Source organism: Aquarana catesbeiana, linkage group LG11, assembly GCF_042186555.1.
Source record: "Aquarana catesbeiana isolate 2022-GZ linkage group LG11, ASM4218655v1, whole genome shotgun sequence".
NCBI lineage: Eukaryota > Metazoa > Chordata > Amphibia > Anura > Ranidae > Aquarana > Aquarana catesbeiana.
In genome coordinates this window covers 54,600,422-54,614,831 of record NC_133334.1, presented here as the reverse complement: position 1 = coordinate 54,614,831, position 14,410 = coordinate 54,600,422, and the positions used below count along the sequence as shown (strand labels likewise).

The 14,410-nt window shown below is 46.4% G+C and overlaps 1 protein-coding gene across 2 annotated transcripts in view; it reads right to left on the bottom strand.

Moving 5' to 3' along the window:
- The window catches only part of NUP160 (nucleoporin 160), a 78,632-nt gene extending 64,654 nt beyond the window's left edge, over positions 1-13,978 (bottom strand). Inside the window, exons 1-5 of one of the 2 annotated variants that reach the window (XM_073604423.1) lie at positions 13,791-13,978; positions 8,392-8,500; positions 7,248-7,458; positions 5,313-5,535; positions 2,691-2,766 (exon numbers count right to left, since the gene is read on the bottom strand). In XM_073604423.1, the coding sequence (XP_073460524.1) occupies positions 2,691-2,766; positions 5,313-5,535; positions 7,248-7,458; positions 8,392-8,500; positions 13,791-13,887 (716 nt within the window). In that variant the 5' untranslated portion in view covers positions 13,888-13,978. The remainder of the gene's footprint in view (positions 1-2,690; positions 2,767-5,312; positions 5,536-7,247; positions 7,459-8,391; positions 8,501-13,790) is intronic. The other variant, XM_073604424.1, reaches the window with a different exon arrangement.
- Between the last annotated feature and the right edge of the window lie 432 nt (positions 13,979-14,410).

Genomic DNA, 14,410 nt, shown 5'->3' with positions numbered 1-14,410 from the left:
AAAACGCGATCATCTCCCTCTACGCGTAACCGAGCTGGGAAAAGCATTGCATATTTTACATGTTTAATGCGAAGTCTTCGTTTGGCTTCCATGAATGTTTTGCGCTTACGCTGAACTTCCGCCGAAAAATCTGGAAATACCGCGATCGTTTTGTTACCGAAAGGGATATTGCCTTTTTCTCTACTGAGGCGTAGTATGGCATCCCTGTCTTTGAAATTGAGAAATTTGGCTATAAATGTGCGCGGGGGCGCTCCAGTTGGTGGTGGTCTGCCCGACATGCGGTGCGCCCTCTCCACAAGAAAGGTGGGGGAGAAGACCTCTCTGCCATAAGTGTCACAAAGCAGTGATTCAAGAAACGTGGTAGAATCACCCCCCTCTGCTCCCTCAGGGAGACCTATGAATCTGAGGTTGCAGCGTCTGATTCTGTTCTCAAAATCGTCCTGCTTTTGCAGGATTTGGTTGACCTGTAACTGTATAGCTTCTGTGGAGTGTTGGAGGGGGGGGAGGGAGTCCTCCACTATACCCAGGCGGGTCTCAGCCTCAGTGACTCTGTCTCTCAATTTCTGAAAATCCTGTCTCACCAGGGAAATATCTACCTTCACTTCTTCAATTCGTTCTGTGAGTGTAGACTGACATGCAGCCACTGCTTCCTGGCAGATGGTTATGGCTTCCAGTACCTTTGCTGTGTCTGCATTCACAGCGGTCTCCTCTCCCCTCGTGGCGCCGCCATCTTGCCCAGAGGATTCTTTCTCCTTCTCCTGTCGGCGGTATTGATCCAGCTTGGATGTCGTTGCGGCCGGCTTCTTCGGCGGTGACATGATCCCCGCAGTAGTGTGATGCAGTCAGGGTCAGTTTGGGGTCTTGTTATTCGGGTAAATTCTCAGGATTTGTTCTTAAGGATAGACTGTCGGCGGAGCTCCGCTGCCTTGCGTCCTATCCCATGCCGCTCCAGGCCACGCCCCCCCCTCTTAAACTTTTTCCACTTAAAGGATAAGTTCACCTTTGGGAACATGTAAGGTCCCTTTCACACAGGCGGATAGAATTCAGCTATTAGCTGCGGATAGATTAAGTTATCTACCGCAGCTAAACTCAATGCTTTCCTATGGCCCTATTCACACACTGCATTTAGCAACAGTTTCGTTACATGGGTTTTTGTGCGGTTAGAAAAAATAAATTTGACTGCGTCCAGGACCGATTTATTGCAGCTATCTGCACATAATTGCAGGTAATCGCAGTGTACTATTTCTCCTGCGGATAGCAGCGACAGCAAGGAAAGAAAAACAGGAAGCACATCAGAAATGGCAAGAATGTTCCAACGCCTTTCTTGTGAAAAAAAAAAAAAAAAAGAATATTCCAACGCAGCCACATGTAAACGCAGCTAATCGCAATGTACAACTGCAAGTGATCCGCTGTGCCTGGAGTCTTGGAATTTCAAAATAATAAAACATGCTTTTAACAGTGGCAGAACAGCCGCCCGTGTAAAAGGGCCTTACACCCGATTTTAGGGTGGAACATGTGACATGTTCCCAGTACTGCAACCGTCCCCCCCTCCCTGTGGCAGCAGTACGTGGAGAAGTTCCCCGTACTAGCTTCTAGTTTTTGAAAGCTGCTCGGCCGTGCGGGGCTCCACCCACCCGGCCACGTCATTCATACACAGAGCTCTCTGTCTGAATGACCTACAAGTCCCGACAGCCTTAGCAGCTGTCGACTTGTAGTTCTCAATGAACTGACACGGTGCAGTGGAGCGCCGTGGTAATCCATTGAGTGTTTCTGTCAGGGAGTATCGGCTTACCCGATACATTGCTAGTGCAATGCTTTTCAAGCTCCTGCAACAAAAATAATAAATGCACACTTTTTTTACCTGCAAAAAAAAAAAAAAAATCTGCGTTTGATTTTTATTAAAAAAGCGAACACAAATGATCATTTGAGAGTCTATACAATAAGACAAAACCAGTAAAGTCAAAATGTTTTTGATAGTAGGGAATGCCTAAATTCTTTTAGTTTTTTTGGTGTGGTTTCCTTGTCTGAGTTTTTCCCTCTCTTCCTGTTCCAGAAACATGACAGGAAGTAAGAAGAAATCTCTCTAAAGCAAATGATAATCCCCTCTTACACAGCTGTCATCAGAACAGATGTCTTCATTGGAAGATTTCCACTCATCTCCTGTTCTAGTGACAACTTTGGATTCCACATCACTTACTGTACTTGTAACAATGGTCACCAGGACAAATACAGAGAGTGAATCTTCTCAATGGGAACACAGACAATGATAAAAATCAAAACGGTGTCTCCCCACTCCACAAAAAAAAAAATAAAAATAAAAAAGCGATGTGGTTTAGACACATTATTATTATTTACAATACGTGTTTTGTCTCATCTCTTTACATCATCAAAAAAATATAAGAAACCTGACATGACACTTTAAACAGTGAACTCCATACAGTTGAATTGTCATTAAATCTCAAGGGGCCATAGATGGGGTAGATGCGAAGCTGCTTAACTGGAGGAAGCAACTACAAATTAAACTCCTTGTGCTAAACAATACACACACCCACAGAGGAAGCCTGGGCTTAGCATATGTAGTTTGTTTAAAAACTGAACTTGTGCTTTGTCCATGACAGCTTTACAACTAGAAATTTAATAATGTATAGCTAGCCACACAAACTTACAATAGTGACAATGTTCATACTAACCGTATCACTGTTGGCATCCAGCCAGTTAATAACTTCATAACAGAGGTTTGCTTGAGTTCCACAGTAGTCACTGGCCCTGGGGATATAGCAATAACCATTGAACAGTTAAATAAATGTTCCAGTGAAATGCAAGGTCCACTTACCCTGAAACCCCTACTTCAAATAAAAGCTGAAATTTACACAATGATCTCGAATCTCTAGCTCCTTCCCAATATGTCCTGACTAAGCTGGGCCAAGCACGCTCTACAATGTGGTTGGTCAGGTTGCATTTAGCATATTTAGTACATTTTAGATGCTGTCCCGAGAATGAAGATCCAAACAGTTATGTTACTCATATGAATTAAATTATTATTGTACAAAACAAATGATGTTTGTTTCCAAACACACCTATGTCACAGGAGAGACATCTAGGCTGACCAGTCTCACAGGGACAATAGTCAACCTGATTTTCCCAATTGCATTAATTTCTTATATGCAAGGTGGGCACCAGCAGCGTCTGCTTGTATATTAACATGCAGGCTTGTCTGAAACACTCATGCACGTTTAAAGTATTACTAAAGCCAAAGTATAATAATTTTAATATAAACCATTTACATATACTGCATTATGATAAAAAATCATAATAAAAAAGTTGTCATCATTTTTTACTTTAACCTTTTTAAAAAGACTTCTCTCTTGAATGCCATGCACGTAGCTGCGGCACAGTACAATAGTATTTCCTGTGGCTGTAATCACTTTTGCATGCCAAGAAGCAGGGATACACAGAGGGGAATAGAGAGGGGGCACAAACAGACTCAGTGTATTATTGACTTTATTAATAAATAAAAACAAAGGTAAGTAGTACACTCAGAAGAGGGAGAGACAGTAGGCATGAACTGCGTGGCAGGTGAAAATCCAGGGCATGATCAGTGGATAGAGGGCTTGAAAGCACCACTGAGATGAGCGAGCATCGACATGATGAAAGGATGCTCTCGGACGGCTGTCGCTGGAATCTGATGAAGAGGAAGTTTCCATCCTCGAAAACGTGTATCCCAGAAGCCTCAGCTCTCGCCCATTGTAAGAGGAGATCCGAGCATGAATTACCTTTGTTTTTATTTGCTAATAAAGTCGATACTACACTATGAGGCCGTTTGCACCTCCTCTCTTCCAGCATTCATTTACCCTGCTGACACCTAGGTGACTGCAGTCCTCTAGTACACAGGCTTTTGTTCCGTCTTTCTTCCCCTGCCTCTGGGATCCATACTGTCATATTATTGTGATTACACCACCATCATAATCACATTAGTATTGCTGATCACAGCACATTCAGCTCATTTGTGGTCCAGCAGTTGCATGTGTACCACTTGGTGGGTTAACTTGCCATCACTCTCACTGTTTGTCCTTGTGTTACAATTTGTATACAACTTATCATTTCTCTTGCAGTTGCTACAATTTATGGTTTTCACATAAGCCCCCAGTGATCGCATGCTTTCCAATCTTTCTATATCATTTTTTTCTTCATGTGTTTATCAATAATCGGGATTAGTGCACCCTTAGCCAAGTTTATTTTAAGAAGCAAGGGCATGCCATGGCAGGGGGCGAAGCATCCTCTGGGATCCACTGACAGTCAGGGGTCAAGCCATTCTAGGCCTTGATGTTCTGTGCATTGCCATGTTCACATGCATTTCTCTTTCATTAGTGCGCAAAGCAGGGTGACAACACTGCAGCTCCATACAGTGCAAGCAAAGACATTGTTGTCATGTTATTAGAGCAGGACATTTAAATGATTTTCCACAATTCTTCCTTCTTGCACAAAAAAAAAAAAAAAAAAACAACAACATTTTTCTTCATTATGAAGATTTGGATATACTTTAAAGGCCAACCCTGGGATGGAGAAAAAATAAAACCCTTTCAGTGGGGTCACTACCTCCCAGCACTGCAATCGTTAAATGCTCATTAAGTTTGAGGATTGAGGCGATAATATTTAATTTCTACTGTTCCAAGACTGTCCTCTTCTCCCTGACATTCCTGGTGGCCCTCACAATCATCATGTACAATGCACGACTATTAACCCTGCATTTTACTTGGAAGGGGCAGGCATAAGACAGCAGGCAGGAGTGCTTAGAGAGGAGGCTTTGCGGGAGTGGTCACACGCATAAAAGGAAGCATACAGGGACTGGGAGAAAAGTATTTATCCTTATCCCTGTACCACTAGACTTAAAGAAGAACTATAAGCAATTTTTTTTTTACATTTTGGACAGAGTAAGGGAGGGTTTTAACCACTGCAGGGAAGCACTGTAATCACTGCAGAGGCTCAACATGCCCCCTACCCAGTCAGACCTATAGCTCTGTAATCAACAAAGCTCATGTTCCTCCCAGCAGGGGGTGTGTCGGACCTCAGCAAATAGATTACTGCTTCTCCAAAATGAACAAAGGTCCCACACTGTAAGACTTAAACTGATGGTTCAGGTGGGCTTGAAAAACATTTCCAAATATTTTATTCATAGCGAACACCTTTAAAAACAGAGTTGCCCTAACACTGCTAGTCATAGAAATGTGTCTCGGAGACTTACTGCATAGCCAAAGATGGACTACTTCTGGCATGAAAGCATTACTATGTGTACAATAATAAAGGCATATTACCATCTTCATCAAAATGAGGCATCTTGACAACGAGGATGCCACCGGAGCTTGATGGAAAGGCAAACAGTGCTTCTCCTTCACTGCTCAGCCACGCTGTGGATGCATTGGAGCTCTGCGCACGGCCAGGCTGTGCAGGGATCACGTAGCTGTTTGATGGGTTCTTGTAGTTCATCTTGCCAAGATCTGTAAAAATGGACTGCATCTGGTTGTCTGAAATGATCTCCTGCAAAACATATATAACAGTGGCAAAAATGAACAAAGCATTCACAGCAAAATAAAACAGACATTTTGTGTGACAGTTAATAGATTAGGAAATGGTTCCATCACCAAGACTTTCCTGGAGGATACAATGCAAATCAGCAAAGAGGTTTTGCACTTAGGCCCCTTTCACAGGGTCCATCTGTCAGTTTTTCAGGCAGACCCGATTGGACCCTCCATTAGCTCCTATGGAGCGGCGCATGTCAGCGGTGACATGTCAGCTGACACCCGCTTCTATCTGAATGGGTCCATGAAATACAAATGGATGGTGACCCTATTTTCCATCCGTTTGTTTGATCGGATGAAAAACGGACAGGCTGTCCATTTTCATCCAATTTCCCATAGAGGAGAGCGGGACTCGACAGGTCCGTCTCTGCTCAGCGGAGCGATCCACCTGTGTAAAAGGACCCTTGGTGACCAGTCACTAAGAAAACATATTTACCTAAATATCCCTCTCTCTCTCTGTAGAGCAGATCCCAACATGTTTTTTTCCTTTAACTTTGTATCTGTAGCGAGACAAATCTTTTATTACTCTGTGTGATATCACCACCAGGCTTGTAAAAGTTATGATGGGGCTGCTGCTGGGAAACTCAGTACCGAATAACATGGGTACTGTACTGCCCCAGAATTACATCTCCCAAGAGACCTTTCACCACACATAGTATGTGAGCAGACTCTTACATCATGTCGAGATAAAAGCATTGCTTTGCTGGAAAATAAATTAATGTATGCATGTGGAGAGGGACAGGGAGAGTCCTGTAGTCCAGCAGCCAAGGCTAACAAAATGTAGCTCAGCAAAGGCACGTTGTTGTCAACTCAAAGTGAGGAGCGTACCGAATTTCAGGAAGATCAGATTTTTCTGTTTGTTGTATTGTGCGGAAATACTTGGCATGATTAAGGCCATGGACTGCCAAGCATTTGAGTATTTCTGCATCTGAAATCACAGGTGTATAGGATCAGCAACAGACAGAAAGCCTGTACAAATCAATGTCAGGCACCATAGCTGTCCACGCGTATCCACCATTGAAGCAAATTGTCTGCATATAGAGCTGCTCATCTGTCAAAAATCTTATTTAAAGCGGTACTTCACCCAAAACGGGAAATTCCGCTTCTTTGCATCCTCCCTTCCCCCCGGGTACTTGGTTTTGACAGGTACACATGCCCACTTCTAGTCAGATCACTGAGGCGATCTGGGCAGAAATTCGTCCCCTGCCCCCACAGCCTTCTGGGACACATCATAGGTCCCGGAAGACTGCAGGACCATTCCCAAAGCACAGCGTAGCCTGCGCGCGCACAGAGTGAAACCGGCTGTGAAGCCGCAAGGCTCCATTAATGGTTTTCCTTACTTAAGATGCCGGTGCCTGGACCCGAAGCCGACTAAAGAATCGGCTCAAGTGAGGACAACGCTGGATCCCTGGACGTATTAGGATCACCAAGTGTCCTTATATTCAAAAAGTCAGCACCTGCAGTATTTGTAGCTGCTGACTTAATTTTTCTTGTGGAGACTGGAGCTCCTCTTTACAGCTAAATGTGTGAATTCCAATACCTGTTTTCCCTGTTGCAGAAATTTACTGATGCTCAACAGTGTATGGTCCTAACTGTTCATGTGAATGAGGCCTAAAGCAGACCTTTCACACTAAAGTAAGCCTTGTCTCTACTGTACCAGGTCATACTTACACTTCTGTACATGCGTGAAGGATGGGGCAGTACAAGCCTGTGAACAGTCTGGTTTGTGACAATCATCACAATCACATTGCTGTGCGTCTCACACACGTGGACTCCTCCAGGTAAAATGGAACAATTGAGGATCTTGAGTCGGATGGCATTGTTCAGGAGGTTGGTATCCAATGACTCCTCCACCACTTCCAGCGTGTCCCCATGTGAAGTCCTGAGGGAACACAAAAGAAAAACATGAAAACAATTTAACAAAGTGTTCTTACACCGGGCTAAGGGTTGACATTAATGCAGTATGTATAGACCCAAAAATCTAGTATTCAGCACACAATTTTAAGACTTTCCCATGACAAATTAGAAATGGTTTGCATTTATACCTGGCTTCTGTGATTTGTACAGCTTTGCCTTACAGTCTAACAGCATCATGACTAGAAGTCTACGATTAGATTTACACAGCTTGTGTTACACAAAGCAAATTTACAGCAAAGTAGCCAAGACAAATCCTTAGCACACTGCTAACTATGCTGTGAAGATAAGATCTATTGCACTTATTGGTCCCTCTACATGTTCAAAGATATGGTCTTAAAGCTCAACTCCAGAAAACTTGAAGTCTCCCTTGCATTGGGGCAGAGAAAAGATGATGTACTTACCTGATCCTCTGCACTGCTAGACTGTCTGCTTGGCACCATGTTACACCCCAAGCATGGTTGTAAAAGGTGGAATGAGCCTTTAAGTGTAATCTCTCATCAAAAGCACTGGAGCCAGATAATCAGTATAGTATCCAGGCAAATTGCAATTTTGGAAGAGGAGATCAGCAAGGGAATCAAATTTGTTTCTTTTATAAGTTTCCTTTAATGGCAAGTCACAAATGTAAATTTTCACAGTGCTAAGTGAATGTTCGCTTAGCTTAGTGAATGAGGTCAAGCTATTTTGAATTCAAATGCAAGCAAAAATCCTTTTCCCTGACCAAAGTGAACACACCTTTACCTTATTTATTAAACAGTAATAAAGCCGGCCATTCATGGATCGACATTTGGCCAGTTCAGAAGGGACCGGCTGAGTTTCCATCCATGTATGGGCAAGCTGATTATACCCAAGAAAAGAAACAACTGAAATCAAACAAACACGCAGATACCACTTAACTTACCAGTGTAAGAACCGATTTCTGGTGGCCGATAGGAGATTGCTGCTATCTTTGTAATAATAACCCCCAGCGCACTCACTGGATTTCGAGCCTCCAACCACAGGTGCAACATCTACAATAGGAGGGAGATTTCACATATTAAAGACACATATAAACAGTGAAAACAAAGCTTAAAGCGGACCTTCACCCACGCTCAGCACTCTCCGTCCTGCTCCCCTCTGCAGCGCTCATATCAGGCCTTTTTTTTTTTGTCCCCATCGTAGGCTCAGCCACCCTCTGGTTTCAGGAATTTGCCAAGGCGAATGATGCAGTGCCCCCCAATGCCTACTGGGATGCATGACGTCCAGTCCCATTTAGCAAAGAGGAGGGGGCAGGCTGAGCGGCTCCTGCACCCAGAACAGCTGACGGCTGATCCGACAACATGGCAACGCTGGACCCGTGCAGCCGCTGAAGAGAGGAGAATCCCAGCGGCTCAATACTGGACCTGCTGGCTAGGCGAGTATGCTTATTGTACTGAAGAATACCCAAGGGTAAGCAGCAACAAAAAATGAAGTGGGGGAGTGAAAAGGCTGCAGTTCCTCTTTAAAGTTGCCCAGATGCTCTTTCTCTCCCAGCATCTAAATTGCAGCACTTTTTAATTTTTTTTTCAGGGAGTAACTTTTATTTTTATTTTATTTTTTTTCCACTTTCTTAATCTCCCCCTAGGCGAAGATAACTTTATCTTGGCTCACCCACATCCAGGGATGTGTGACATTATCCCAAGAGGCTGCAGGACCAATCTCCCTGTGCCGTTTGATCTCACACATGTGTAGTGGGGAGCTGGCTGTGATGGGAGTGGGAAGGACGGTGCTGGGGTCTGTGGACTGGTATCTGTTGCTGATATTTAAAGGATAAGTTCACTTTTTAGAAAAAAATAATAAATGCACATTTTTTTGCAGGTACAAAAAAAATAGCATTTTTTTTTTTGCAGCCTGTAAAGCATTGCACCAGCGATCAGCAGATAGCTGCTGCCATGCAGGCTTCCAGCAGATCTGCCAGTGTATCTGTGTGCCCCGTACAGGCAAGCAGGTACAGTCCAACAGGAAGATAGAATGAACTACCACGGCGCTCCACAGCACCATGGTAGTTTATTGAGAACTACAAGCCAAGAGCCTCAAAGGATGTTGGGGCTTGTAGTTCATTCACACACAGAGCTGTGTGAATGAATGAAGCAACTGTGTGATCGAAGCAAAGAAAACTTTCACCGCTCAGGTAGGTTTGAAACCAGGTGTACAATTAGTGTAGCTCCTTCAGAGGTGGAGAGTCCCAGGTGCTGGCTAAATACAAAGTAGAGTGGAAGTTTGGACGAGTAGATCTGGATGCTGCACACCGGATTAAATTGCAAAAACGCCTTTATTGTAAAAGCTGGATCATAAAAAAGTACAGGACAATATGGCAGGACGTACAGGCTCAGCTGACGCGTTTTGCACTCACGATGAGTGCTTACTCATAGCAGGACAATGTGGCAGGACATACAGGCTCAGCTGACGCATTTCGCACTCACGATGAGTGCTTACTCATAGCTATGAGTAAGCACTTATCGTGAGTGCAACACGCGTCAGCTGAGCCTGTATGTCCTGCCATATTGTCCTGTACTTTTTATGATCTAGCTTTTACAATAAAGGCGTTTGCAATTTAATCCGGTGTGCGGCATCCAGATCTACTCGTCCAAACTTCGACGCAACTGTGTGGGCGGAGCCCTGCACGGCCGCGCCGATTTCACAAAGTGACAGCTAGTACGGGGAACTTTTCCCCATACTGCTGTCACGGGGGGGGGGATGGGGGAGACAGCGGCTGCAGCATTGGGACATGTTATTCGGTCCACCCTAAAAATGTTACATGTTCAAAATGGTGAACTTATCCTTTTAAGCGGTCCCATTTCACAATGCGAACAGGAAGGCTCTCTATTGCAGAAGAGGCACATTATGCGTCTTCTGCCATAAAATACACCTACCTGCCTGCTCCTAGCGATCTCCGACATGGAAACTGAGCTGTACATGTGCAGCTCAGCTTGCAGCGCAATCCCTGTCTTGAGCTGATAAATAGTACCATACAGATGACCCTAAAATGTGTGATTTGCTCTTCATTCATTACTTCATTGTGAGTCTCAGGAGAGAAACATGTTTTACTATGTGTGTATGCACATAAGTGCTTTATAAAGCGTAATTTCCATCATTTTCATGTTCTTCTTCCATCTGAAGTCTGTGGTTGATCCTGCCAGTCACTTGTCTTCCTTATTGTGGAGGGGGTACGCTAAGGCTCGGTTCACACTGGGGCGACTTGTCAGGCGACCTAGTCGCCTGACAAGTCGCCTCCCGTTCTGTGCTATGGAACCGTTCTAATCGGAGCGACGCAAGTCGCTCCGACTTAGAAAAAGGTTCCTGTATTACTTTGGGGGCGACTTGGGGCGACTTGCATAGACTTCTATGCAGAAGTCGTCTCGCAAGTCGCCCCGGCAGTCGTTTGCAGGTCGCCTCGCTGAGGCGACCTGCAAGTCGTGCCGCCCATGTGTGAACCGAGCCTAAGAGGTCGAGTTGGCTGCCAGTCAGGCACCTGGATGGATCCTGAAATTAAAGAGGAGCTCCAGTCTCCTGTGAAAATAATAAAAGTCAGCAGCTACAAAAACTGTAGCTGTTGACTTTTAAACAAACAGCCACTTTCCTGTCCCATGATCCAGCGGTGTACTCACCCCAGGCGGTTTCACCCGCTGTCTTCACTATGGGTACCCGGGTGTGACAGCTTGCAGCTTCACAGCCGGGTGCCCACTGCACATTGGGAATGGTGGATGCAGTCTTCTGAGACCTGTCACGTGTCCCATAAGCCTGTAGGGGGGGGGGGATAACTTCCGCTCCAATCGCCTAGGCGGTCGAAAATCGGGTAACCGCTTCCCAGAAGTGCAAATTCTTTAAGAGGAATGGGGGACGAGTCCGTAAAGCGGAACTTCCCCTTTTGGGTGGAGCTCCCCTTTAAAGTTGGTTCTCTCTAGTCCAGTCATACTTTTGCCCGCTGTGATCTAAATACAGGTCACCGGAGTGCAGAACGGAGTGCAGCACAGGAGACCAATAACCAAATCTTCGGCCCTGCTTCTCCTTTAAAGCAGAACTGTAATTGCACACAGATATTACAGCTCACAATGCTAAAACCAGCATGTGTGTCTTTACATTGAGAGAGGTCTCTATACACTGGGGGCGGGGGGGGGGGGGGGTCAGTGTTGGAGGGTCTCTATACATTGAGGGGGGTCAGTGTTGGAGGGTCTCCATACATTGAGGGGGGTCAGTGTTGGAGGGTCTCTATACATTGAGAGGGGTCAGTGTTGGAGGGTCTCCATACATTGAGGGGGGTCAGTGTTGGAGGGTCTCCATACATTGAGGGGGGTCAGTGTTGGAGGGTCTCCATACATTGAGGGGGGTCAGTGTTGGAGGGTCTCCATACATTGAGGGGGGTCAGTGTTGGAGGGTCTCCATACATTGAGGGGGGTCAGTGTTGGAGGGTCTCCATACATTGAGGGGGGTCAGTGTTGGAGGGTCTCCATACATTGAGGGGGGTCAGTGTTGGAGGGTCTCCATACATTGAGGGGGGTCAGTGTTGGAGGGTCTCCATACATTGAGGGGGGTCAGTGTTGGAGGGTCTCCGTACATTGAGGGGGGTCAGTGTTGGAGGGTCTCCATACAATGAGGGGGGTCAGTGTTGGAGGGTCTCCATACATTGAGGGGGGTCAGTGTTGGAGGGTCTCTATACATTGAGGGGGGTCAGTGTTGGAGGGTCTCTATACATTGAGGGGGGTCAGTGTTAGAGGGTCTCTATACATTGAGGGGGGTCAGTGTTGGAGGGTCTCTATACATTGAGGGGGGTCAGTGTTGGAGGGTCTCTATACATTGAGGGGGTCAGTGTTGGAGGGTCTCTATACATTGAGGGGGGTCAGTGTTGGAGGGTCTCTATACATTGAGGGGGGTCAGTGTTGGAGGGTCTCTATACATTGAGGGGGGTCAGTGTTGGAGGGTCTCTATACATTGAGGGGGGTCAGTGTTGGAGGGTCTCTATACATTGAGGGGGGTCAGTGTTGGAGGGTCTCTATACATTGAGGGGGGTCAGTGTTGGAGGGTCTCTATACATTGAGGGGGGTCAGTGTTGGAGGGTCTCTATACATTGAGGGGGGTCAGTGTTGGAGGGTCTCTATACATTGAGGGGGGTCAGTGTTGGAGGGTCTCTATACATTGAGGGGGGTCAGTGTTGGAGGGTCTCTATACATTGAGGGGGGTCAGTGTTGGAGGGTCTCTATACATTGAGGGGGGTCAGTGTTGGAGGGTCTCTATACATTGAGGGGGGTCAGTGTTGGAGGGTCTCTATACATTGAGGGGGGTCAGTGTTGGAGGGTCTCTATACATTGAGGGGGGTCAGTGTTGGAGGGTCTCTATACATTGAGGGGGGTCAGTGTTGGAAAGTCTCTATACATTGAGGGGGTCAGTGTTGGAGGGTCTCTATACATTGAGGGGGGTCAGTGTTGGAGGGTCTCTATACATTGAGGGGGGTCAGTGTTGGAGGGTCTCTATACATTGAGGGGGGTCAGTGTTGGAGGGTCTCTATACATTGAGGGGGGTCAGTGTCGGAAAGTCTCTATACATTGAGGGGGGTCAGTGTCGGAAAGTCTCTATACATTGAGGGGGGTCAGTGTCGGAAAGTCTCTATACATTGAGGGGGGTCAGTGTTGGAGGGTCTCTATACATTGAGGGGGGTCAGTGTTGGAGGGTCTCTATACATTGAGGGGGGTCAGTGTTGGAGGGTCTCTATACATTGAGGGGGGTCAGTGTTGGAGGGTCTCTATACATTGAGGGGGGTCAGTGTTGGAGGGTCTCTATACATTGAGGGGGGTCAGTGTTGGAGGGTCTCTATACATTGAGGGGGGTCAGTGTTGGAGGGTCTCTATAGATTGAGGGGGTCAGCGTTGGAGGGTCTCTATACATTGAGGGGGGTCAGTGTTGGAAAGTCTCTATAGATTGAGGGGGGTCAGTGTTGGAGGGTCTCTATACATTGAGGGGGGTCAGTGTTGGAGGGTCGCTATACATTTGAAGACAGGAGTAACAAGCATCTATATACTGACAGGGGTAGGTCTGGGTAAGCAGTGCAGGGTGCTTATATATTGGGGTTCAGCAGTGCAGGAATGTATTATTTGGGGCGGGGGCTGCAGTGAAGAGTATACAGTGGAGGGGGTATCGTTAGTGCACGGTGTCTATACATTAATACATTATTTGGGGGGGGGGGGGGAGGCAGCAGTGACAGACAGCCTGGAGCACGGTATGGCCCAGCATGTGCACAGCTCGGTATACGGGGTCCCGGTACACACAGCCCCTCCCCCAACTCCGTACCGGGCCTCAGGCTCAGCTCCCGGAAGTTCCTCTTGGATTCCCGCTCGGTTCCGCTCAGTTCGGTGTAGCTCCGCTCCAGAATCACAGAGGCCGCCATATTCCCCCAGTGTGGGAGCCGTACAGCTCCAGAAGAGGCGGAGCTTCGCTCACATTGCCGCCCGAACCTTGCCTTCAAAATGACACTGACGTCCAGGACAACGTGCTGGAGGATTCAGAGATTCCGAATCCGCCATCTTTACTACTGGACAGGCCACTGAGCATGCGTTACCGTCCAGTAATTTGGGGACCTATAGACAGCCCTAGCGCTTGAATAAACTACTCACTAATCTCTAATTCTGGGGAGAAGGGGAGATGTATACCCCACTGACTCCCAAAACTAGGGAGGAGGGGAAATGTATACTCCACTGACCCCCAAAACTAGGGAGGAGGGGAGATTTATACCCTATTGACCCCCAAAACTAGGGAGGAGGGGAGATGTATACCCCACTGACTCCAAAAACTAGGGAGGAGGGGAGATGTATACCCCATTGACCCCCAAAACTTGGGAGGAGGACAGATGTATACCCCACTGACCCCCAAAACTAGGGAGGAGGTTAGATGTATACCCCATTGACCCCAAA